Source organism: Cryptotermes secundus, unplaced genomic scaffold, assembly GCF_002891405.2.
Source record: "Cryptotermes secundus unplaced genomic scaffold, Csec_1.0 scaffold317, whole genome shotgun sequence".
Lineage (NCBI taxonomy): Eukaryota > Metazoa > Arthropoda > Insecta > Blattodea > Kalotermitidae > Cryptotermes > Cryptotermes secundus.
The window spans coordinates 93,804-121,078 of record NW_019742557.1 but is presented as its reverse complement, the minus strand read 5'-3'; the positions used below and the strand labels follow the sequence as shown (position 1 = coordinate 121,078).

At 40.9% G+C, this 27,275-nt stretch overlaps 1 protein-coding gene across 1 annotated transcript in view; it reads right to left on the bottom strand.

Annotated features, from left to right (window-relative positions):
- Nucleotides 1-24,520, bottom strand: part of LOC111873343 (echinoderm microtubule-associated protein-like CG42247) — a 65,630-nt gene extending 41,110 nt beyond the window's left edge. Inside the window, 1 exon segment of the mRNA XM_033755060.1 lies at nt 23,684-24,520. Within this exon segment, the coding sequence (XP_033610951.1) occupies nt 23,684-24,520 (837 nt within the window).
- Between the last annotated feature and the right edge of the window lie 2,755 nt (nt 24,521-27,275).

Here is a 27,275-nt window from a genome sequence, read left to right as displayed (position 1 = left end):
CTTCACATAGTGTATCGAAAGAAATTGAAAACGCCGGTCACATTCGGCAACTTCTCTGACACTACTGTTTACAGTATAGACTAAGATCGCAGGGGTTTTCCAGGTTCACTGTTTTACAGACGTGTTCAAGCAAGTTGTTGTAGAAAAAACCGTGTTTCAGAACACTATGGACATTGCTTCAGCAGGCCGATGATACCGAAAATGAATACCGTAATTTTCTTTGATAACTATTAAAAACATTTTTCAAGATCTATGGTGAAATTGATTGATTACGGCTGGGATTAATTTCCTTGTGCGAAAACAACTTCTCCCTGTAGGGGAAATATTTCCCCTTTGCACTTCAGGTCTAAACCAGCTTTCATTCTTCCATCCAATGGTTTCCTGGGAATTGTTTGGGGTAACAAGTTCCTGAAGACTCAACTATATTTGCTGCCTTGTATATTAATGTGTGTGATTTTAGCTTGAAATTCGCTTTCATTACATGCTACTTTGTCGCCCAAGGGGAAGTGTACTTCTTTTGCAAGCTTTATATTTAAATCCATGATATGTATACAGTGGCCGTCTTGTAGTGCACTCAGTTTCACCTGTCACTCCACAACATGTTTCGGCAACATAGTGCCATCATCAGGTGTCCTAATTACGTCAATCTATTGCATTGCTTGACCATTATACATATAATGGTTGAAAATCAGTGCAACAGGACGCTAAAATATAACTTTATAGCCTATTTAAGTAATTTAAAATCTTAAATGTTTATATCATAATTAATTTTCACTTAATGTCTCTCTATCCATGGCTCTACAGCCCTCTGTTGGATCTTGGTCGCTTTTCAGTTTCTTAATCTTTTACAGTCGGTAAACCTCCTTGGACGCCGGTCACGGTAGCCGAGCGGTCTAAGGTATGCACTGTCTTCGCTCGTTCGGAAGCCGGGATCGTGGGTTCAAATCTTACTCAGGGCATGGATGTTTAGTGTTTGTCTATGTGCGTTTTTCTGTGTTTGTGTACAGGTAGAGGTCTTGCGACGAGCTAATCACCCGCCCAAGGAGTCCTACCGAATGTTTAAGATCTAGTAAACCGAAGTGAAACGGAGAGTTTCATGGAGGTAGGCCTAGGCCCAAATTGGGGCTGTAGCGCCACGAGAAAAAAAAAACTCCTTGGACGAGTGATCAGCCCGTCTCAAGGCCGTTACCTGTACACAGAACAAACGCACACAGACATTCATGCCTCGAGTGGGATTCGAACCCACGATCCCAGAGAAGATATAATATTTCGATTAGTTGCTACAATGTTTCATAAATAATCAGTACTGTCTAATTATGCGACCTTCCTGTGATTTCTCTTAGACTTGTTTCATCAGTAAGTATTGAGATTACTCGCATTTAAATTAATCCATTCGTCCACGAATCTACATAGCCACACACATGTCCATCCAGCCACCAGCGCACTCGTGTATCAACATTAATCATGAATGTGATGGAATTTTGTGAAACGTCATATCGTCATAACATATCAGCATGACACTACAACTTTTTAAGGATGAGCAACACTAAGGCCCTTTATTGCAGGTGTAGAAATTGTATAGTGACAAATAATTTGAAACTATGAAGGTTTCATTGGGGTGTTCTTTAGGTGAACGGTAATATCAGAAACGATGGCGAGCAAAATAAGTTGGCTTGACGGAGATAAATAGGACAGTAATTTAACATAATATTGAGACTTGTTTGATGACATGTTACGAGAATATTCAGTAGTAGTTTCAGTGATAGTGGTTGTAGTTGTAGTGGTAGTAGCGGCAATATAGTTACAGTATTAGTAGTAGCAGCAGTAGTTTTAGTAGTGGTGGTGGTGGTAGTAGTAGTAGTAGTAGTAGCAGTAGTAGTAAATATATTTGAGTTTAATATTTCGGAAAACTAAATGCACTGTTCCAACAACATGCTCCCTTAACACTTCTTCAGTTTATCCTACAGGATTATTGTAACCCTGCTTGTTCAGTGTCGTTATGTACTGCAAAATAATACCGTATATTTAATTGTAATCGATATAATTTATCCAAGAAAACAGCTTTGCCAATTTTTCGTTCTATTGGTGGTCCTTACAGTATATATAAAAGGTTTTCGAACGGGCCTGAATTTCTAGATACTGCGAGATATTTATTCCCTGTATTGTTTGCGGACTTTACTACTCATCATACAAGTAGTTTTAACGTACATTCATTTTGAAATTATGCGTGGGAATAAGAGAATTTCTGCATATGTAGTCATGTCTGCATTTTTAAACACAGTGACATTTATTTCTGTGCTGGCGCATGAGCAAGGGTCCGTTTTTTCCGGGTTTTATATTAAAAAAAACACGCCAATCCAAATCTTTCTATGCTCGGAAATATACGTGTATTCCTGTAATGCAAACTTAGGTGCCGAATTTTCATTTAATTTTATTTTGCATTACATTTTAAAATTAACGTGGTGATATCGTTGTTTCCGATGAATTCTTCAATTATTTCCTAGTTTCCAACATAACATAGCAATAATCTGCTGCTACATCGTTAACTGAGGACGATACAAATAAGTTGTAAGAAATATGTTGAATATGCTTCAGAAAAGAAATTTATGTAGTCTTCAAAGAGATACTGAGCCAGGTCCATCGACATAAAAAAATTAAATTCTGTAATTTTATGGTACTAACTGACTAATTCCATGGAACTGGACGCTTCTTGAGAAGCCGCCAGTTGTGCAGATACCCAAGAACTTTCCAGCATTTTATGGAACCCGAAGGTTCATTACCTTTTTCACAACAGCCCGCCACTGGGCCATATCCTGAGCCAGATCACTCCATTCCATACCACCCTATTCTCTTACTGTAAGATCCATTTTAATATTATTCACCCTCCTACGTCGGCGCGTAAGGCTGACAACCTTACTGCCATCTTTGAGCCGATTGTCCAGATAATGTGGGACCCTCAACGTCTCACAACCCTATGGGCCTTCACTGCCTGGTACAGGGATAGCTTTACTTTACTTTTTTTACCCACCTACGTCATGGTCTTCCTTGTGGTCTATTTCCTTCTGGCTTTCCCATCAATATCCTGTATGCATTCCTCTTCTCTCCCATTCGTGTTACATTCCCTGCCCATCTCATCCTCCTTAACTTCACGATTTCACGTGACTAGAGATGTATATAGGATATTTGTGGGAAAGCCAGAAGGAAATAGATCACTAGGAAGACGTAGGTGGGTACATAATATTGAAATTGATCTTTGAGAGGTAGGATGGCGTGTTATGGACGGGATTGATCTGGCTCAGGTTAGGGACCAGTGGAGGGCTCCTGTGAACACGGTAATGAATCTTCGGGTTCCATAAAATGTTGGGAAATTCTTGAGTAGCTGCAGAATTGGCGGCTCCTCTAGAAGGGCTCAGCTCAATGAAGTTAGTCAGTTAATCCTGATCATGCTATCCCGGCCTCTAAATCAATTGCAACTGAGTTGCTGTTACGTTTCGCAAGCAGAACTCACTACTAAGCACTTATAAGAAATATATTCGCATGTCATATTGAATAAGATGCAAAATAGTACCGGGTGATACCAACTGTAAATATGTCCGTTGTAATCCATTAACCTGTAATACTTCCGAACATAAATCGTCTTGAAATTAATTAACACGATAAAAATATTAATTTATTACTCGGTATTTCACTTCGAATTACTTGTAATTCATTCTAATAACCTGTTCATCATCGCGATCATCATAAGTCGTTAAACAATTTACACAGTTTTCACGTTGGAGCATCGAAGGAAGCGATATTATAGTAAACGGTGGACTCATGTAGGCCTATACACCAACACCAGCAAATATTAATCTAAAGCATTGAAAAATGATACTAATTAAATTTGTATTCAAGTTCTCTGTTTTTCATGTACGTCACCAGCCACCGTAGTCCATAAAATCCGTTTCATATAAACCAATCACATGTAACTTCCTTTGCGTTAAACCAATGAGCATGTAAGTCCTGTAAGAGACGAACCAATCAACACTAATTTCAGTCTGTTTCTTCACGTAACCTCACAATTGGATCATCACTGAGAAGATGAATGAAAGTGGATGGTGCAGTTGCAACTAAACAGAAGTGACAGGCGAAGAGCAGCACTTATGGGAGGCTGAAAATGGAATGGAAGGAAGGGGATGGGTTTGCCTCTTTCAACGAAGGTCACGCCTTTGTGCGCATGCTCCGAACAAGGTTAAACTTCGTAAACTCTGTGAAGTGAGCAACGGTAGCAAGGTCATATGGATATCGGGTCAAGATTTGATCTATCGAATTTTAACGCTCTCTCTCTCATACACTGTATCCTTAATAAAGCACCTTGTATGCACACCAGCATTAGTTTAGGTTGCCTTACGTGCGTCTTTCGCTTGACACAACCTAAACATGCAACGTGGAGGGCAGACTGCTTAAAACAGTAGCTCCTTCATTTCAAATACAAAAAGCTGACCCCCCTTCCATCTTCTCAGCTACTGCTACGATTAGCTTACTTATATTCGTATCCAGATAAGCGTGACCGATAATAAAAGTATAAGTTTGAAAAAAATAATGGAAATGACCTCAACTTCACTATGGACTGCTGTGTCACAGTCATGAAAAATTCATGTTGGTAGCTGCTTTTACGTCACAATACATAATTTAGTGTCATTTAGCATATAGGGTTTTATTACAGAAAAAATTGCGTACATATTAATTAGGTTAGAATCACGAATCTGGTTTTTCCGTGTACATGTCTTTTGTTCTAGTTTAATGTTGTCATTTTCACTAGATTTCTCTAGTTCATTCATTGACTACATCATAGGCCGTCATTTGCTTGATTCTGCACCCTGTCCAGGAAACTTTCAATAATGTGATCCAGTTTTCGTATACAATGTCAACAAATATTAAAATGCGATTCAAAATTGGACGATAATTTATTTTAAACTTCCGGCTTAATAAAGGAAGGACATCTGGAGATTCTCCGTTTGAAACGTTTCCTACACTTTCAGTCCAAATTTGAAATCCTTTTAAGTAAAAAGCTCGTTTGAATAGCATTTGATAATTGAGTTCCTACATTGCAGACAACATATGATCTGTCTATTACAAAAACCATCTTATGCTGTTTAGGATAATAATTGCTGTTTATTTAAAAACCACATGAAACCGATAAATACATTCTGTGGGCAAATTTCAGAATTCTTCAATGTGAAAGCAGGTGGTACATGCAGTAATCACTGTTCTTTATAGGGGTAAATTTCTCTCTCTGGTCCCCGAAATCCATTGGGTAGAAAGCTGGATGAGCCCCATGACCATCAGGACGCTGCGGAGAAAAGAAAAACACTTGTCGCTGCCGGGTATCGAACTCAAATATCTCAGCCATCCAGCCTTTAGCCCATCGGTAAGCGTTAATATAAATTAATCTTTACAAGTTGCGAGAAGAAGTGATGCATGAAAGAAGACGATTCCTAGAACCAGCTCATGATTTGCGTGCAAAACTTGAAAAATAAAACGATGCTTATGAGATCAACTAGCTCTCCGCATGTCTGTGCCCCCCCCTTAATTTTTTAGTTTTCTACGAGGTCAGTGTGTTATCAAAGGAAAGTAGGCAATCAGTACTTTCCAAAATGTCTTGTGTGTATGGGATCACGTTGTTGTCTGTGTGTTTGTATCCTCCCCTTTCGTTTTTGAGGGTTATGAGATCGCCTTGCTGTCTGTTGTCTCTTTGACATCTATCGTTTCTAGGAAACGGGCCGTCTGCGTGCCTTTGTACCCCCCCCCCTTTTTTCTTTTTCTTTTTATGCAGTCCGTATCATTACAAAGGAAATTAGGTGATTAATTCTTGTCATAACTTGTAATTGCATTAGTCATTCAGTATGTGTGACTGGTGACAATCCCTATAAGAGCAGCTGAAATCTGAGAAATTAGTGGCTTCAAGTTTATTCATACTTTTTTGTACAAGTATTTTTCTTTCCTGACGAGTGGTCGCTGACCTTCTCTCTTTCTCCACCGATTCTCTTACCTCTGATGTGTTATCTCCGTTTCATTCTGCAAGTCACATTGCGTTGTTCATGTTCTCAGGCGATTGCCACGCAAGCGCACTTCGCAACACGTGTTTCGTAACACTTGAACTCAGGTTGTTATTTTCCGCCATATCAACTCAATAATTATATAGAATTGTACTTACAATTAATTACAATGAAAACTTAAAATGTATTTTTATTCTCCGAATATATTATGCACTTAATTTCATTTTATTTTCCCAGAGTAAACAGATTCCAACTCGGTCACAGTAGCCGTGCGGTCTAAGGCATGAATTGTCTTCGCTTGCTCGAATACTGGGATCGTGGGTTTGAATCCCACTCAAGTCATGGATGTTTGGTTTGTGTGCGTTTATTCTGTGTTTACGTAGCAGCCTTGCGACAGGCTGATCACTCGTCCAAGGAGTCCTACGGTCTATGAAAAAAATTATTATGGAACTGAATAAGAGGCCTGGGCCCTGAATAGGCCGGAAGAAACACTGAAAAATTGTAAAACAGATTCCAAACACTGGTATATTTCCCCTCCATATGAATATATGATTATTTGTAAAACCTTAACATATTGGAACATTTGCTACTACAAGCATACTGCTATTGATTGCGTGAAGTTCTTGTCTTCACAACGAAATATCAATCATCCTTATCATACAGAGAGAAGAGATTGTTCTGAGAAGACAAAATAAAACATTATGCTGCAGTTTAAGACTTTCGAACGGTCTACAGTTTATGTAAATACGCTTCCATTTAAAACAAGTGTCACAGCGAAACGTTCGCTATGCTAAGTGATGACATGAATGGAAAACTCCTTCATGTTTCTTGACTATTACAAATGGTTGCTTATTCCGACATGGATACGCTAATTAACATATTGTTTTGCTTGGATAACGTCGACGGAAAAGGTTATTCCTTATTACGGAAACCAGAAACGAGGCCGGTGTAAATTAATTCATTCATTTGTTGGTCATTCATCGACAGTTTAACAGCTTAATTTGTTACGAACCTTTCAATACGAAGTCAGGATTGAATATTAATGGCCAATTAAAATATTTGGTGAAGAGGTTTAGCTTAATTAGGAGCCGGGATAGCGTAGTCTGTATAGCGACTGCTTAAGGTCTGGACGATCGAGGGGTCGGAGTTAGAGCCCCGGTAAGGTCAAGTATTTTCTCTTCTGCGCGTCGTCCAGACTGGCTCTCGGGTCCACCCAACCTCCTATCCAATGGTTACCGGGAGTAAAGCGGCCGGGGCGTGAAGCTGACCACTCACCTCAATCTAGTGCCGAGATGGAGAAAATGTAGATCTATACATCCACTTCCCCATACACCTTCATGGCATAGTGCTTAATTAGTTAAGCACAGGGACAACTTCATCTTAACTTTAGCTTAATTCAAGGTACTGTCATGGTAGGCCTAATCGAAGTTTTGAGGAAAATCACGAACATCTAGAATAGTCGATTACCTGAAAGTTAATCGACCATGGCACATCCAGAATACAAGTCAGAATTATTACAGACTTCGGTAATAAATGAATGCATAAAGACCTTCCCAGCTTCTCTTACATATTTCTCCTTTCGGTTAAACATGGTTAATAAACACTTAACTGTGGCCAACCCTTCATCCGTTCATATGTTGGAGGTTTTTTGTTTTTATTTCCCGAAAATTAATGTTTATATAATCTGTTTGAAGCAAATAAAACTCTTGGGAAATTCAGAAGTAAATGGAAGAGCAATATTAAAATCGGCCATGCCAAAATGGTGTATGATGATGTGCACTATATTTCTCTAGTTTGGGAGAAGGACCAAAAGCTAATTTTTTAAACATGGTACTTAACCTTCTTTTTCACTCGCTCTACAGCCCCTTTTGGCCCTGCCCTCTGATTTTTTTTTCAGTTTCATGATCATAATTTAAAGAGGGTAGGACTGGTTGGACTAGTGATCAGCTTGTCGCAAGGCCTATACCTAAACAAAGGACAACACAAACACAGAATAAACACATACACATACCAAACATCCATGCCTTTTGTGGGATTCGAACCCACGGCTCCAGCTTCTGATCGAGCGAAGACAGTTCATTCCTTAGACCGCTCGGCTACCGTGGCCGGCAACTTAAATTTTGGGTTCCTCAAATGAAAGGACAGATTCCTTGATTTTCTGCACACCCATTGGCTTTTGAAGGAGTGTATTTCATGGAGTAAACTGGTTATAGTTGAAACTGAGGTACATTCATCCTCAGAAGCTAGTAACCGAATTGTTAACTCTGTATTTCAGCATCCTATTGCAAATCTTTAACAAAACGTCTATGTATTCACAGTCCGTCTATAATGCAAGAATTTCTTTATTCACAATTTAACACGGCCATCTTCAGATGTTTTAATGTGTTCAACTGTTACACTGTTCTGAAGTGCGCTAAATTGCGCGTTGCAGTCCCCTTAAAATAACATAAATAATTACTTAAAATCAATTATAATTTTATATTAACATTTTTCGTAAAATCCTATTCCATCTCACAAGGGGTGTCGTCCACTTGTTTGGAGGTGAATACACACATAACTCTAAACAAGTTAACCGCTGGCCTAAGTACCAATATTGATTGTTGCCCCCCCCACCCTTTGCAACAACGTAGGGGCACGTGTAATGAGATGCAAGGTGGGTCTTATCTCACATCTATATCTCCTTCTGTTCCAAGGACCCTTGCTTCATTATTACCTGTTTCAAAACCATCAGCCCACTTCACGTGTTCAGGTCATACCGATATGTAAAACTTCAGGAAAGAAGTCGGCCGTGTTACATTAATTACGCTGGTTGATTAATGTGGTTGACACAAAACACGGCTTTACACTTGTTAGCACTTTATGCATTGTACAAAATTTGTGTCGCAATTTATTGTGTTTGAAATACATACAGAAGCTACGTGACTGATTAAAAATTAAACGATATTTTCACTTCCGGTCATGTATATGTATATAGTATACTCTGGCTTTGTTACATAAATACACAAGCTAAAGCAGTTTTTTTTTTTGCAGTGGCAGAGCATGGTGGTAAGGTCTGTAAATGAAAACGTACCTCTTAATGCATTAACCCTTTGAAAACTGACTTGGTCTGGTCTGGTAACTCGCCACCGCAGTCATTTTTGGTTTCGGGTCCCCAGGAACCCAAGACCATATTTTTCTGTCCCACGGTCCTGACTGAAGTATGGTAGAAGAGCAGGTGAAAGTGGATAGTCATGGGAAGAATGAGAGACAATTATCTGTTGGTAGGGAGAAAGAGCATGGTTTTATGCGAGATAGCGGAGTCTGTATAGTGACTGGCTACGGGTTGGATGGCCGAAAGGTCGGAGTTTGAATCCTGGTGGAGGTAAGAATTTTCACTCCTCCGTGGTGACCAGACCGACTCTGGGGCCACCCAGCCTCCTATCCAATGGTTACCGGGGAGAAATTTCGTCGGAGGTAAAGCGGCCTGAGCGTGAGGTGGACCACTCACCTTCAACTGGCAACGAAGTCAAGGAAATATGGGTCTATATATCCACTACCCCATACGTCTTCATGGCGTAGTGCTTAATTAGTAAAGCAAAGGGACAACTGTAATTTTGCATATTACTGTATTATAGCATCCTGTTGCACGCTTCCATTTTATTGTAAATCTTATTTTACAGTCTTATATGCAACTATTCATTAATTTAAACGTTTAAAATTTGTAGTTTTAAATTTAAAATTCAAAGTCACACTCATGTTTCAGCCAATATGGCCATCATCAGGTGTTAAAATATATCTAATGGGGAAACTGCTGCGTTCTGTTGTTGCTGCTGTTACGTGTGTAGCTCCCTCAGATGGGCACGTGTTTCTGTAACATTTGAAGTTCCTTGTTTGTTGTGTGGTTACTTATTTGTGTACCCACTGTAGTTAGAGCATCATGCTTCTTCCTGGGGAGTTCCTCGCTAACGCCGGGTTATAACAGGTTCGAATTACTGGGTTCTTGGGACTTTTTCCATCGTTTGGTATTCTAGAAAATAGAAAACACTACGTTTCGGAAACTGAGGTCGGAAACAGTCCAGTTTCGAAACATCGTGTTTTCTATTTTCTAGAATACCGGACAATGGAAGAAGACCAAAACCCCAGTAATTCTGAGTATTAAATAAATAGTTTATGAGCTACTTGTCTCGGCATGGGAAACAATTATATATTTATGTAGGATTGGATATCCTCATATCCGCTCTAGATCCTGGTATGTAACGCCATGCAGTCTGTTGGAAGACCACAGACTTTTCGGAGGAACATATATTTTCCATCTTCAGGTTCGAAGAATAGACCAAGCATGTAGCAAGCAAGCTATCAACGGAATACATGATGTTATATCCCAGAAGATAGAATGTTTCAACTACAAATTTATGTATATTTTGGGGGGTCGCTATTGAATCTGCAGTTTCCATATGAGAAAATATTTATATGAAGTCTTCTCAGCCTTGCATCGCCCTTAGCATTTAGCTTCCTGCTGATGTGCTGCTCTAAGCACGAATTTCAGTCAACAATTTTGTGTGTTCTCTTTGCCGTCCAGCCCGCCGCCCTGGCCACCGACGGGGAAATGAAAATATTATTGGCAAGAATCTTGTAGTGGCCCGACGCCCCATTCCATAACTTCTCTTGAATTCCAGGCAAATTCAATGAATATTAAAAGCCAATAACTGAAGGCAACAGATACAGAAAGATTAGAAAGGAAACTTGGAGATGATAGGTCTATGTTTTTTTTAGCTTCACCGGACTTATTTTATTTGTGAGTATGATAACATACTGTCATGTGTGGGGGTGCGGTCACTTATAAGACGCGGTTTTGGATTGGATGATTGGTTTTATTGCAATTTATACATTCACAACTCGGGAGTATAGGCAATAGAGTGTTATCGCTATTCAACACAATTCACAGTTCACCGTTGTACACGCACTAGGATTCTCAGTCCTCACTAGTCGTATCCTGGCAACGGATTTATAACGTCTCATTGTAACTTCAAATGACATATGAAACCTTCATAGTATAGTTTAATTAATTTCTTCACATTGCTTCTCACTCACTTTCGACTGCCATCTCCAAAACTCTACAACAAATCGACTACTCTTCTCTACTGCCGAACACTTCCTTATAACCACATTTCACGGACCACGCAGGAAACACAGCCTTTATTGTTAAGGATGTGTGTTTACTGATCTGTTGCCTAGCAATATACGTCCTATTGTTGCGCTAATGTGTTTACCGAGTCGTTGCCTATCAATGGGTATACATGTTACAACATAAGGACTGGCGACATATATCCCTCACTCACTCATGGAGGTGAGCCTCTTCTTGAGAAGCCGCCAATTGTGTAGCTACTCAGGAACATCCCAGGATCGAGTGATGTAAAATGCAGTCCTCAAGATTGACTTGCCTGAATCAAATTGTCAATGGAACTTCAGAAAACAAAGCAAGAACCTTGACCTTTCAGGCCTGATGTTCCATCATGGGAAGAATTTACAACAGTTTTAAATGTTTCTGCTGGAATAACGTAAAGTGCTAAATTCTGGTGATTGAAAAGGAAACAAATGCGACACAACAGAATTCCCTTGCAGTTCACAAAGTTAGGAAATAAATCTGATTAGACAGCTGCATTAGATTTGAATCAGAAATTCAGAAGGAAAATTATGAAAAGATAACGTGGTTATTCGAACTGAAATCCTCAGTAATTGCCTCTATATTATACTAGCGATTCACTTTTTACCATTTAGTACTAAGTTACATCCTGTACCTTTTTAGAGCCTCACGTTATTTTTCCTGGTAACAACGGAATAGCATACCTCCACATCACGGATAAAAAAGATGCCCTCTAGTTATGGAGTGTAGCTGCGAATATTTTGAACAAGCGCTAACGGTTAGCCAACACGGGGTGGTCCTCCAACTTTTGGGTTTTGTTGAGAGACTAACAAATCCTATCGGTAAAGAAATCATATTGACATATTACGAAATGTACAGGATCTCGGAATTGGATGGATTCTTTGAGGTGGAATAAGCAACAGAAAGTGGAAGAAACGCATATAACATTTTATTTGTAAAACCTGAAGGAAAGGCTCGCCTCTGTGGTCTAGTGGTCAGAGTTCATGGCTACAGATCCAGAGGTCCCGTGTTCGATTCCCGGCACTAACAGATTTTCTGAGTAGTGGGTCTGGAACAGGGTCCACTCAGCACAAATCCCACTTGACCAGACCCGTGATCGAACCCGGGCTGCCGCGGTGGGAAGTCAGCGACTATCCGCTTGAGCTATGGCGCGGCCATGTTCTTCTACTTACTTGAAATCCATATGCAATGCAGACAAAAATAATGGCTGGCCCTCAGCATGTGATACGTTGCAACAAGTGCTACTTCAGAAATACGTAGTTAGTATAAACCTAGGCCTTGTCTTAGCTCAAGCTGTTAGTCGCTGGCTTCCCATCGCGGCGGTCCGTGTTCGATCCCGGGTCTGGTCAAGTGGGATTTGTGGTGGACGAAGTGGCGTTGAGGCAGGTTTTCTCCCAGTATTTCGATTTCCCCTGCCAATCTTCATTCCACCAATTGCTCCACGATCACCCTCACCACCTATCATCTGGGGCTGGTACAATAGGCCAGAAGTGGCCGCAGTACAAGGGACTTAGTCCCAGCCCACTAGCAATAAAAAAGTTCTTAATTTGCTTTTATAAATTCGAAATACTAGGGTTCACAATATTAACACACGTTCTGTGAGTTCCACTTAACATTGTATTATGCTCATTATTTATTTATTTATTTTTTTATCTAGGTGAAGCATAAAACTGCAATGGAAACTTCCCCCTCAATCCGCCCCTGTAGCAGAGGTATGAATTACCTTCACCGTCCTCTACTACAAGAACAACTGACCTCATTGTGACCCCATTTCACCTCCTCTTTCCCTCGCAATGTTTTGGTCCGTGCAGCCGGCCTGCTTGTCCTTGCATGTCTCAAGACGAGGGGTTGCTGCCGCTCGGAAGCTATGCTAATACCCAGCAATGAATCGGAAGGAACACGGCACTAGACTGACCGCTCGGGGTTGTGGCATGGACTCGAAACCGGTTCCACAGTGTGTGTAAAAAGTAGAGTCTTACAAAATCTTTGGTATGGACAATTATCTTCTAAAGGATTCTTTTCCGCCAATCACCGTGGCCGAGCGGTCTAAGGCAGAAACCGTCTTCGCCCGCTCTAACACTTGGGTCGTGCGTTTGAATCCCACTCGAGGCACGGATATCTGTGTGAAGGTAACGGCCTTGTGAAGGGCTGATGCTCCGTCCAAATACTCCTACAGGCTGTGTATAGAATAAGAAACTGAAAAAGCGGCCAAGGTCCAAAGGGCTGCAGAGCCATAGAGAGAGAGAGAGAATTATTTTCCTTTTATATGACCATCAAGATGGGAAAGGGTTCACTACAAAATGTAAAGGCAAAATTGTTCCTATATTAATTAATTAAATGGCTTGTAACTTATGAATTGACGACTTATGAGGGAGCCGAATTATAGGTGTACAATTTTTTACGTCGGAATTAGATAGAGGTGAATGGTCAGATCCACGACCTGGCCGCTTTATCCCCGAGAAAAAGATTCGAAGTTCCCATTTGATAGGAGGCTGGGTGGTCCAAAGTGACGCTCTGGACAAATTGAGGAGAAGAAAAATCTGTTGCTTCAGCCAGGAATTGAATTCTGTCCTTCCTGTCCATAACACATCGCTACAGTGACTGAGCTATCCAGGCCCCGAACCCATAATACTGTAGGCATTACTATCAGTTGCTTTCTTTGAAGTTTGTTAGGCTTAGACCAGTGATGGGACTTTGTTAACGAGATCATGAACCCTAGGGTTCCATAAAATGTTAGAAGTTCTTGAGTAGCTGAGTGAATGTTGGTATTTCAAGAAGGACTCTGCTTAATACAGTTAGTTAGTCAGTCAGTCAGTCAGCCAGTCAGTCAGTTCGTCAGTTAGTTAGTTAGTTAGTTACATAGATAGTTGGCTGCGCGATAGCTCAAGCGGTTAGTCGCTGGCTTCCCACCGCGGCGGCCCGGGTTCGATCCCGGGTCTGGTCAAGTGGGATTTGTGGCGGACAAAGTGGCGCTGGGGCAGGTTTTCTCCGAGTACTTCGGTTTCCCCTGTCAATCTTCATTCCACCAATTGCTCCACAATCACCCTCACCTATCATCTGGGGCTGGTACAATGGACCAGAAGTGGCCGCAGGGCAAGGGACTTAGTCCCACCCCACTAACAATAAAAAAATAGTTAGATAGTTGGTTAAGAACGGGAAAAATGTAAAGCAAATTAGTGGTAGTCTCCTATGCCGAAATTCAGCAGTGGAAGAAATTATGGTATAGGCTTACATGGAAAAGTTCATATATGGCCTTACATAATCTGAGTTCTCTTATAGAGCTGTATGGCTGAAAAAGCTGAATTGTCTAACAGGTTTTAGTGCAGGTTCGCCATATCGATTTTTGAAATAATCTGTGAAATTACTTATGGAATACATGAATAGTCAATTTATGATTTATATAAACATGGACTTTGTATTGATCAGTGTGCCTGAAAGTCGAGATCCCCGTAATTTGAAGTAAATTGAATAAAATATCTGAAACGGTCAGTTAGGTACGTATCCACGTATATGGAAGTATCCATTTATGGTCTTATGTAAATCGATATTCTTTATCGATTATTATGGCTGAAAGTTGGAATTGGCCAACAATTTTTGAGAAATTGTGTCGAGTTTACTTTTAATAAAATCTGTCAGTTTATGCCTTGATATTTGGTTAGAGAGCCAGACATGACCTCCACGTAATACGTCTTCATTTTGCCTCTTAAAGAACTCTATGAAATTAGTTTCCCCCGTCTGAAAGTATCTGACAACGAATTCAGGGGCGAGGAAGGACGTAACATTGATATTAACTCCGTAGCCTGTAGGCCGCAAGAGAACTATACCAACCAAGCGACCGCCGCTTGTCAGAGAAGTTAGTGCCAACTAGCAGGTAGAGAGTGTCACGTGATCAGCGCAACGGATACCCACGACCGTTAATCTCGGTTTATCTAGACCGGAGCCGCTATTTCGTTGAAATATCTCCCAAATTATCCTCACGAGGCCGAGAGGACCCCGTTCCAGACCCACTACTTCTCAGAAAATCTGATAGCGCCGGGAATCGAACCCGGGACCTCTGGATCAGTAGCCAGGAAGTTTGACCACTAGACCACAGAGGCGTCCTCCATAAACTACAAAAGAAGAGAAGGGATTTATAAAGTAGCCCAGGCAAAGGTTTCAGAGTTCTCTAGGGGAACACAATTAAAGACATGAACGGTCTTAGACTGATAGTCATATGTTTGAATACCATCCAGGGAAAAATTATTTCTGTGCGTCCTTTATCCTCACTTAGGCATATTATTCGTGTCCTCTCCAAGATATTCTTAAGGAAGTTCTCTCATTGATTATACGTCTCTGTAGATAACAATACTTTTGCCTTAAATATATTTTGAAGTGAATTTTAATCTTAAAAGGAAAGTGCCATAAAATTTGACCGATATATTGTCTTTCTTTGTGATGCTGGGACCATATAAAAGAAATTTAATACTAAAGGTATATGCATTGATAAATGTTATTTTTTGTGAATGTCTCTTTTCGTTTAATTTATTGAGTTCAAAGTCGCTGTTACCCATTCGCTTTGTTTTGAAGGTTGATATCGTACATCAACATATAAAACAGCTCTCTATCGTTTTCCTGTTGCCTTCACTTTGGAGAATAGGGTATCCGTGTAAGGCTTCGTTTCAATTCAGTTTCCTAATCATAAGACAGTCGGTAGGCCTCCTTGGACGAGGGATCAGGGCGTCGCAAAGCTGCTACGTATAACACAAACGCAGAAGAAACTCAAACATCCATGCCTTGAGTGAGATTCGAACCCACAACTCCAGTGCTTGAGCGAGCGAAGACAGTTCATGCCTTGCGGCGACCACTGTGGTCGGCATGTGAGAAAATAAGGAAGGAAATTGTATACACCCGGTAGGGTACGTTTCGGACCACCGTATAATGCTTTAACAGTGGACTCTCCTCTGTCATAACGTCATGTATTAACAGTGTACAAAATATTAGTCTCGAACCCGGGCCGCCGCAGTGGGATTGGGTGATTGGATTTATTAACACTTTCTTTTACAATCACTCTAAATCACCAACAATTATAGCGCTATCGCTAATTACCTATTTCACAAATCACTAGGGCACGCTTTCCGTTTCCTGGCAACGGATTTATAACAGAAACTATCACTTCAAATCACTATGAAGTTTTCTTGCCATTTCTTTCAGTTGCTCATTCCGAGGACTCGACCCAGTTCTCTTCCGACTACCGTTCTGTTCTCCACAATTGCCAGCTTCGGAATTCGCTTCTCTTATAACCACTTTGCGCGGACCCAACGGAAAACAGCCTGTATTGTTCACGAAGCATTTTTTCCGCACCGTTGCTTAATGATGGACTCCCCATTGTCACGCGCTTAAGCGGGAAGTTGTTTAAGGGGCCATTGCCTAACAATGGGCTCCCTATTGTTGCGTGCATGTGCGTTGCTGGAATGTGTTTACCAAGCCGTTGTCTAGCAATGAGTATACACGTTACATTATAATATAGATTTATTACATCACACATAACAGTATTTGTTACAAACTGCATCATAAGCAGTATCTCAATTCCTCGCCAAGGTCTTCTATAGAGGACCGAATTTCACAGTTGAGTTAGCCTTCCTGCTTCGTATTTGGGAAGTTCCGCTTTCGAATCTCTGCCCGGATATCGACTATCCCGATTTGGACTTTTTGTGATTTTCCTCAGTTTCTTCCGGCAAATTCCGGGATAATACCCCAAATTAGGTCATAAGCGTTTCCTTTAACGTCCGTTTCAGTTCGTCATTCACTAATCACCATATCATTCTACGCAAATAATCTGAGCTATTTTTAGAATCGTGAAATATGAAAAGAGCGAACAATTAAATAAACAGTAATGATGTAAAGCTGGCCAGATGTTAAAGGGTTCGATATCGAAACTGAAGAGGTGGGAACACTGGGCGAGACATGTTTCAGGTGCTGTAGTATACACTTACAGAGTCTGACGCTGAAGTAGCAACAGAATGGAAATATTTCGACGTCATGGCGTCTTAAAAGATAATATTCCATCATTGTATCCATCAGAATAATGAATGCTTTTATTTTTATGGTCCTATATACATAAAATGCCGGTCACGGTAGCCGAGCGGTCTAAGGCATGTACTGTCTTCGCTCGCTTGGAAACCGGGATCGTGGGTTCGAATCCTATTCAGGGCATGAATGTTTAGTTTGTGTGTGTTCGTTTTTCTGTGTTTGTGTACATGTAGAGGCCTTGCGACGAGCTGATCACCCGCCCAAGGAGTCCTACCAAATGTGTAAGAACTAGGAAAACCGAAGTGAACGGAGAAATTTATGGAGGTAGGCCTAGGCCCACTGGGGCTGTAGTGCCAGGAAAAAAAAATACATAAAATGCCAATCACGGTGGCTGCGCGGACTAAGGCATGAACTGTCTTCGCTTGCTCAAACACTGGGATCGTATGTTCGAATCCCACTCAAGGCACGGATGTCTATGTGCTTTTATTCTTTGTTTTTCTTGTCCTATGTGTAGGTAGTGGCCTTGTGACTGGCTGATCCCCGGTCCAAAGAGTCCTACCGATTGTGTATAGGAACAAAAGCGACTAAGGTCCGAAAAATGACTGTAAGAGACATAGACAAATATACATAAAATATTCTTTAGTGATTGCATTCGATGTTAGTCCTCAAAGCTCTCTGGCTGGGCTCTCTTGTGATGAACCCAATAAAACAGAAGGGAATTCTAAAGTGAAAATAGAAAGTTCTGTGGCGAAAATTATGCTACGATATCTCGAAGAGATATTTTGGTCGTTATGGCGCGATTAAATGAAGGAGAATTGAGTAGGTGTTATGTGTATAATGCACGGAAAGCATAAGTTCTGGGAAGTACGTACTAATCGCCATCTTTCCTTTCATTACAAATTGAGCATCTGATAAGATAAGTAGAAAGAAACTCAGGTATGAATGCATAATTAAATAAAAAGAGGGTTGAGATGCTGCGGTGTTAGTATCAGTGATGGAAGCTAGAAAGCACAATATTTCGGTAACTGGATCTCTTTCCGCCCTCAGGTTAGGAAGAAAGGACACCTACCCAGTTGGATCCGTTAGAAAGAGCTAATCTCAATCACTGAACATTTTTATTGCATATTTTATTGTTACCTCCCGCCGAATTAGCCTGGTCTCCGAAACGTCGGTTCACACAAGATCTACAAGGCGCCACACCCCAAAATGCGGCATTATTTATAGTCACCGCTGTGAAAACCTCGAATCTCTCAAATTTAAAGGAGTTTAATTGTGTTTGGATTTTCCTTGGCTTTTAGCTAGAGTTGATCTATATTGTGTCATTCATTTGTCTGTCTGTCCGTTCGTTCGTCAGCTTGAAAAAAATGTTTATTTTTTCTGTAGTCAAATATTCTGCTCAATACAAATTTATCTTTATTTGAGTCAAAAATTCTTTGTTCTTTCTGTGTTCTTTATGTGAATATCCTGTGGTCTGTCTCACAAAATATCATCTGAACAACTGTGGATCTGGTATTTTCTTTGCCCTTCATTATCAAGTTTTCAGTAATGTAGAGGAGTTTGATGAACCAGGGTGTTAAAGAAATCTTTTAAAAGTTAATAAGTTAAACATATTATTATTTCAGTCACATATAAATGTTGATAATTTTCTTCCTTCCTTCCTTTCATGTTGCATAACATTTCTGAATGAAAAAATTAAATAATGTACACACCGTACAGACTGACTCTTGGGCTAATCCAACCTCCTTTCCAGTGGATGCTCCGGGCTCCTTCCTCGGATGTAAGGCGACCGGGGCGTGAAGCTGGTCATTATCATCGAGGCAAAGGCAAAATTGTCTCTGTGCGTAACTAATTAAGCACTACGCAATGAAGACATATGTGAGAGTGGACGTATAGATCCACCTAATCTTTACCTCAGCATTAGTTGGAATTGAGTGGTCAGTTTCACACCCCAGTCACTTCACCCCGAGGAAAGAATCCCCGGTACCCATTGGATAGGAGGCTGGGTGCGCCTTAGAACCGGTCTGGAAATGAGAAAAATTTTGCTTCGACCGGGACACGAACTCAGACACCTCTGCCGCCCTGCACGTAGCAAGTTGTTATACCGACTGTACTACCCCAGCTCCTACCTTCATCTGTAGACGGGGTTAATAATGTGTGGAGCTCTGCCACCATGGAATGATGCTTAATTAAAAAAAAAGGAAACTTCTTATCTATCTATGGCTCTACAGCTCTTTGTTGGGACTTGACCTCTTTTCAGTTTCTTAATCCTATACACAGTCGGTAGGACTCCTTGGACGGGGGATCAGCCCTTCGCAAAGGCCTCACGTACACATAGAACAACACAAACAGCATAAACGCACACAAACATTCATGCCTTGAGTGGGATTCGAACCCACAACACCAGTGCCCGAGCGAGCGAAACAGTTAATGCCTTAGGCCGTGCTTGTACTGTGATTCGCCTCAAAACTTCTTATTAGCAGATGCTAAATATTTGATTTTACGTTTCCTTCGAGTTTTAGTCCGGTTGGTTTAGACTGCCCCACACGACAGTGGCGTCGGAGAAGTTGCCGATAGAGCACGGCGCTCCAAATATTCTGCTGAGAGAGAAACGAACTTGGCTTCTGCATCCGCTTATTGCTGTTCAGCTTATAATGGCATAAAATGGTAAAGTTGTCCTTGTGCTTAACTAACTAAGCACTACTGCATTAAGGCGTGTGGGGGAACTGCTGTATAGATCCACATTTGGAGGTGAGTGGTCAGCGCTACGCCCCGGCAATTTTACCCCCGGTACACATTGGATAGGAGGCTGGGAGAACTCTAGAGCAAGTCTGGACGATATGAAGAAGAGAAAATTCTTGACCCTACCGGGACTCGAACTCCGACCCCTCGGTCGTCCATCCTGTAGCCATTCGCTATACCGACTGAGCTATACCGGCTCAGTTTTATTCACGTAAACACATTTCATTTTTAAGCGTCAAGGAATGCAGATATTACGGACGATTTGGAGGAAATTGCTACCTCATTTTTCAGAATCAATCTTGGAGCAGTATTTTTATATTCCGGGTTTGTACTCTTGATTCTGACGCCAAGTACTAGTGTGAAAGTATTCAGACGTTTCGACGGTACATACTGTCACCATCTTCAGAATACGAGTATGAGAATTTATAACAAATGATGGGCAGTGTTCGGACCACTTACAGACATGTCAGCAACATATACTTAGTTTTCTCTGTGTTTAATTCTAGACCAACCTCCTTATTAGCGTCAATTAATTTTTGTGTTTCTCTTTATGGTATCTATATTATCACCCAGTACATCCACATCATCAGCGTAGACTAACAGCTGATATTTCCTATTTCATTTCAGCCCCACCAGGCGTTCCTGGACCTTCCTAATAGCATTTTCTAAAGCAAAGTTGAAAAGCAGTGATGATAAATCGCCTCCTTGTTTTAGATCATTCTGGATAGGATATTTATCAGACAGATGTTTACCTACACGGACTTTACTATGCGTTTAGTTTAAACACATTTTAATCAACCTAACTAGTTTCGTGGGTATCCCAGACTCTATTAGAATATGTACAATACTTCCCTCCTAACTGAATCGTTGGCTTTCTTGAAGTCTATGAATAGCTGATGTACTGTCTCATCGTACTCCCATTTTTTCTCCAGTATCTGACGAATGCAAAATATCTTATCAGTAGTTGATCTGCTACGTCGAAACACTCACCGATGGTCCCCAATAATTTCACCTATGTATGGACTTAACCGTCGGAGAAGAATATTGTGTAAAATTTTGTATGAAGTTGATAGCAGTGATATCCCACTATAATTACTGCACTCAGTTTTGTCACTCTTCTTTTTAACTGGTACAATAATAGACTCCTTCCTCTGATCAGGCAATTCTTCCTTACTCCAAATAGAATTAATGATTTATAGACTTCAGACCGTAACATTTCACCCCCTGCTTGAATCATTTCTGCAGGAATTTGATCACTACCTGGAGATTTATACCTTTCCAAATTTGCAGTTGCACTTTCAACCTCAAAAGGGCTAGGATCAGACAATAACGGCTTAGCAGTGTGGATTTCTGTCTGCCTAACATCACTGACCCTATGTACATTCAATAACTGAGAGAAGTAGTTCCTCCACCTATTCAAAATGTTGTGGGAATCTGCAAGCAGATCACCATTCTCATCCTTCACTAAGTCACTGTTAGGTTGGTAACCCCTCTTAAAGCCATTTATTCCTCTATACAAGTCTCTAATCTTCTTATTCTTGTGTTCGTTGCAAGCTCATTAATTTTGTTTTTCAGATATTCCCACTTTTTATTCCCGAAATGCCTGCTGGTTTCACGTCTTATATTGTTCAGATTATCCCCGTTTATTTCGCTTGGATCCTGTAACCACTACAATTTGGCTTGTTTCCTTTGGTATAATAATTCTGAGCATCTTTCATCGAACCATGTCTTATGCTTTTTCAATTCATAATAACCTATATTCGCTTTCGCTGAAATTTTTATATTCCCTCTGATGGTTTCCCAAGCTCTATTAATATCCACCTCAGCCCCTGAGCTTTCAAATGCTGTAAAGCTGTTTGAGATGTTACCAGTATAAAATTTCAGTAAAATTCTTTATCTATTTACGTGCTTCCTCGACACCTGAAAGGTAAGTTATAAAGTGCGATCAATTAAATTTAACCATGAAATTTAAACCTACATTTCCAAAAGACCTAAGCTTCCACAATAATCTGGGATAACCGTGGGAAGTGCAAGAAATAACAATAAGATTTATTCCATACAATAGAATACATGCTCTGCATGACAACAAGCGAGAAATAACACAAGCCCCCCCCTTTCCAGCATACCAGTACACGTCAGTTGAAGACTGCACGTGACCAAGCACAGCATCTAACCTGAGATTTAAATAAGTATATAATTAGTCTCTATGCTATTTATATTTTTAATATTTCTATTTCCATATTTTTATTTTATCTCTATGTTTTAATCATAATCATAGCATGAATTGTATACTAAATCGTATATATATATGCCTTATATATAAATATATATTCGCTAACAACACACTCATCAGTTGCAAGAATACGGATCCATATTATAACCAATATTTTAATCACTTCAGTTATGTTCATAAATGCCTGATGATGAACAACTTTTATGGTCGAAACATGTGGCAAAGTTACGTTTATATCAAACACGTAAGACATACAGCAACATCTATGTCTTTTATTGAAGATATTCCCATATTACTTGTGTCGACGATCGTAATATAAGTAATGAAATAGTACACACACAGCAGGATGCATTTTATAAAGATTAATTGTAATTCCTTTATTATTGTTATTGATAGCAGCGAGAAACCAGCAGTAGAGAAGAATTTTAAAAATTATGCCTATATAATAATAGTGTGACATGACGTCTGAAAGCCGGAATAGGCGAGCCAGAGCTAGACGTCCGGTGATGAGCAACGAATAAGTAAACACTAAGTTTACTTTACAACGGCTATCTAAAACACGTTTCCGTGGCAACGAATACGCCGGTATAGGTCAAGGCATTGCCCCGAGATTGTCAGACGGTTTCATGGCAACGGAGAAAAACAGAGAACAATCAACTGTTCTACTTCGGTTCGCATGAAGTTAAGTCAGTCCGAGATTCGGATATCCAGATAGAGAATTCGAGAGACTAGAGACCAGTCCGAGATTCAGAGATGCAGATAGAGAATTCGAGAGAGTAGAGACCAGTCAGAGGTTCAGAGATCCAGATAGATAATTCGAGAGAGTAGAGACCAGTCAGAGATTCAGAGATCCAGATAGAGAATTCGAGAGAGTAGAGACCAGTCAGAGATTCAGAGATCCAGATAGAGAATTCGAGAGACCAGAGACCAGTCCGAGATTCAGAGATCCAGAAAGAGAATTCGAGAGAGTAGAGACCAGTCCGAGAACCAGATAGCAGTGAGAGATTCGTTATCAAGAAGGAGTTCAACGTGCGAACTGTTATAATCAACTATAATTGTAATAGAGACGTCCAGTAAATCCAGTAATTAAATCTAGAACCCATAATTTTTCGTCACGCTAACCCCTAATACGTGAAAATAACAATAATAATAATAATAAGAAGAAATCATATGATATAAAAGCGTCAACTGAAATATAGTTTACCATTGGCTGCACCGTTCGGCAGAATGTCAATAAAAACACATTTGATGTGTTGAGGAATCCGAAATTGAAATTACATTGAGCAAAATCAAACAGAGCTTATAACGCTGCCTGCATTGAAAGATGAAATAGCAAAAATTCGGAATTAACCATCAGTCATCTTATATACCTCTCTAAGATGACTCACTTGGCCGCTCATTATTTGCAACAGATGGGAATTAGAAGCATTACAATCAACCGCTGGTCCCAAATGAGAAATGAGGCAATATCACTGTGCAAATATAGAAATCACTTACGCTGCAGGTGATGAGGCTACTCACCTTGAATGTTTTATATGATGATACGACGTAGGAGGCGCCATCTTCAAGTTCCTCTAACCTCAACTTCCGGTCACCATCCATGGAGAATACAAAGCGTGCCCCTCTCGGTAAGTCCATTCTCAGAGACAGTTTGTCTAACAGAGATTCAAGACTGACAATATCCCTTCCGGGCTTGAACCTGAACTCCACACCAGGGAAAAACGGGTCACCATTCTTGTAAAACAACACTTTTCTTGCTCTCCAATATGATAAATTATTATATTTACTTGTAGCTCCACCTTGATCCAATCTTGACTTTGGTCTCGATGGGGGTGGCATTATTGAAGAAGTTTCACTACCACCCCCAGCATCACCCATAATAACTCCAGGGCTGGAAGGACGACTTGCCGCCCCCCAGTAACCCCCACTCCCACCCCCACCAGTTTCAGGAGGCCGTAATGTTCCCTTAGCCTCGTCGTCGTCTTCGTAGTCCTCGTCTTCAACAGCTTTACGATGGATAGATGCAGAGCTGCGTCGCAACGCAATGTGATTGTTGGCGCCCACAGATGAGGATGCGCCTACAGAGTTATTAGCGTGATGGTTCGTAATTTGCTCGCTACGTGGCGCGGTGTCGTCAGCTCCACCGTCGCCGCCACGGCCAGCATCGTTGATGTCGATGGCAGCGTTGTCGTTTGCGATTTCAGCAGCCGTGATTGACGTCATGAATGACGGGTGTAGGAAATTGTCGTCGGGATCTTCGTCTTCTTCGTCGTCGTAATCGCTTTCGTCTTGGTACTGCTGAATACGGCTGGATGGCCTGGACGCGGGGTGGACCACTACTCGGGGAGTGGTCAGCATCCTACCTCAGTTGTGTGCAATACACAAATGCTACGTCCACACGAAAACACTTCGATGCCATCATTTCACGCCACTTTAATCCGTATTCTGATTTGTTACCTTGGAAACTTATGGAAAGAAAGGGAAACGTTGCTATGTTATTTTACAGTCTCTAACGTACGTGCGGTCCGTTAGAATTCACCCCACTGCGCCAATGTTTCCTGTATTTATGGCACAATAAACACACGATACAATCCCAGTTCTTCTATCCTTTTTTTTTTCACTCACGTGTTGGTTGAACGGTTCCGGTGTTGCCAATTTTCATTTATGTTCCTGTGTTCGATCCTTGTTTGTGACTTGTTGCGTCATGTGAGAGAGATTTTTAGTTCACTGCTGGCTGCTTGCAGTCCTCCCCAAAACTTTTCCTCTCTTCCAACAGCGACTTCAAGTTGCCACGAGTTATCGACTGAAAATGATTTGGCAAACGCGCGCATGAGCCTCATTGGTGGATTAAACTATAGGAGACCCCATTAAAGTAGCCAATAAGGAATGCTGACCACGCCTATTTAGCAATTGAAACTTTGGTAGGGATGGATACGATGCATGTTGCAACTTATATTCCTACTTTTATGACCACACCCCCCCGATGACTTCCGGCCTATAAGGCCCTCGTGTCGACCACAAACTGATTGCTACCGTGCGCACATGATGACATGATTTCCATCAGCACCTGTAACTTGCTGAGTCGTGTCGTCGACTAGCACAGCGTCGCGTTCCGTCGCCTGCGTCATTTATTTGACCTCACATTGCCCCTCTCCCAAAAAATTTCGAAGACTCGACTCAATTCAATTCCTCTGCTCCCTAGCTCATATCTTGGAAACCTGGCGTCTAGAAACTCAACTCAGTTCTTCTCACATTAACTCTTCTTTATAACAACTTCGCACGGACCACGCGAAAACACAGCCTATTTATTGTTGGAAAGTCGTCTTTACAGCACCGTTGCATATCAACGGAAGTAACTCGATTGTTTCTTGAGTAATCATTGCGGCGGGAATATGTTTACCAGTCGTTGCCTAGCAATGAACATCTATTCTGACTTCAGTATTTCGTTTTCGGGATATCATGTCACAGTATCTTCCAATAGAGATTTAAGGAATATTGTTTTTACACGGTTTGGAAAGGTTCATTCTTCCGAAATAATTATGTTAAAATTAGATGTTAACACATCACCTGAGTATGCATATTTTTTCTTCGGCTTAAATGCTATTAAAACTCCAACTTGTTTCGGTCTTAAATAAATATCTTCAAGGGGTATATCCTATGAACCCTATCAAACTATGTCACGTTGTTCAAACAAAATTATATATAATATATATAGGGGTATGGATGAGTGAATAGATTTATTGACCCATCACAGGTCGTAACTACAACTAATTATTTAACTATTGCTGATTTCCACACTACAAATCACCCAACACTAAGTCTTCTCAGTCTATTTCCACTAGTCTTTACATGGTAACAGCTCTCAACAATGGTTATTCTTCTGTAGTGTTTTCACTAGACATCTCGCGCTAAAGAATCCTAACAATAGAGATTCTACAGCTTCCGTTGTCCGCTGGTTAACATCCACAGCTGAACCCTTAACTCAACTGCTTGTAGTCAAAGTCAAAGTCATATTACGACTGACGATCAACCAGTCAGTAATTCTTGGTATCGAGCACCCTCATGGGGCTCATGACCAGATATTTATTACTCCTCGACAGTTACGGTCTTGTTTCTGTGGGGCGCCCTCTCTGACGAGGAGATGGGTCTGTCTCTTGTATATTCTGCTGGCCCTTGCAAGCGCAGTGTTTCAAGGGTCCTAGTCCCTTGGGACTTGCGGCCATATTTTACTGTCTCTCATTTGAGACTTCCATTTTCGTCGCCTCCTACGACTCGCAGGGTCACGGTGGAGGTATTCTACCCCGCCTCCACACGGGGGGTACTCCACTGCTTGTAGTCAGAGTCAGAGTCACGTTACCACTGACGGTCAGTCAGTCTGTCTGTCTTGGTGTCGAGCCCCAGCTGGGGCTCATGACCAGATATTTCTTTTGTATGAAAGTTACTGTCCTGTCCATGTGTAGCGCCCTCTCTGACGAGAGGTCGGGTCTGTCATTTGTTAGTCAGTCTTGTAGTGCTTGTAGTGTCGATTGTCTTCAAAATAACTCCTCGGCACGGACCCCACGGGAAACACCGTCTTCTGTTGTCAAGAATGAGCGTTTATTGATCCGTTAACTGGCAATGAATTTATACGAACCACATAGAAAACACCTCTTGCGACACTGGTTCTATTGTTGCGTGCGCATATTTCGGGCATTGCCTAGAAATGGGTCTACATGTTACAATGTTAATGCAGCAGGTTGGTTTAGCAGAACATGGAAAAGTAAAAGGCTTTATACCAAGATGTGCAAATAACATTAGTTTAAATTATTTATGCAAACGTTATGACTTCGACACTTTAAATATTATATTTATATATGTATATATATAAATTTACTCTTTTAATATCTGGTATCTCGTCATGAAGATGGTCATGCATGACTAAACATTTCGAGTATTTAAGGGTATTTATTCGATATGAAATAAATTAGATACACTCATATGGTGATTTTAAATCCCATTCTGTTTTTACAGATTTTCGGATAAGTGGGCGAATGTAGGGCTCNCTGATATTTCCCCCATCTACCAGAGGTGTTGGAAACTACTTGGGCCGGAAGTTGTTGCCTAATTTCGCTCA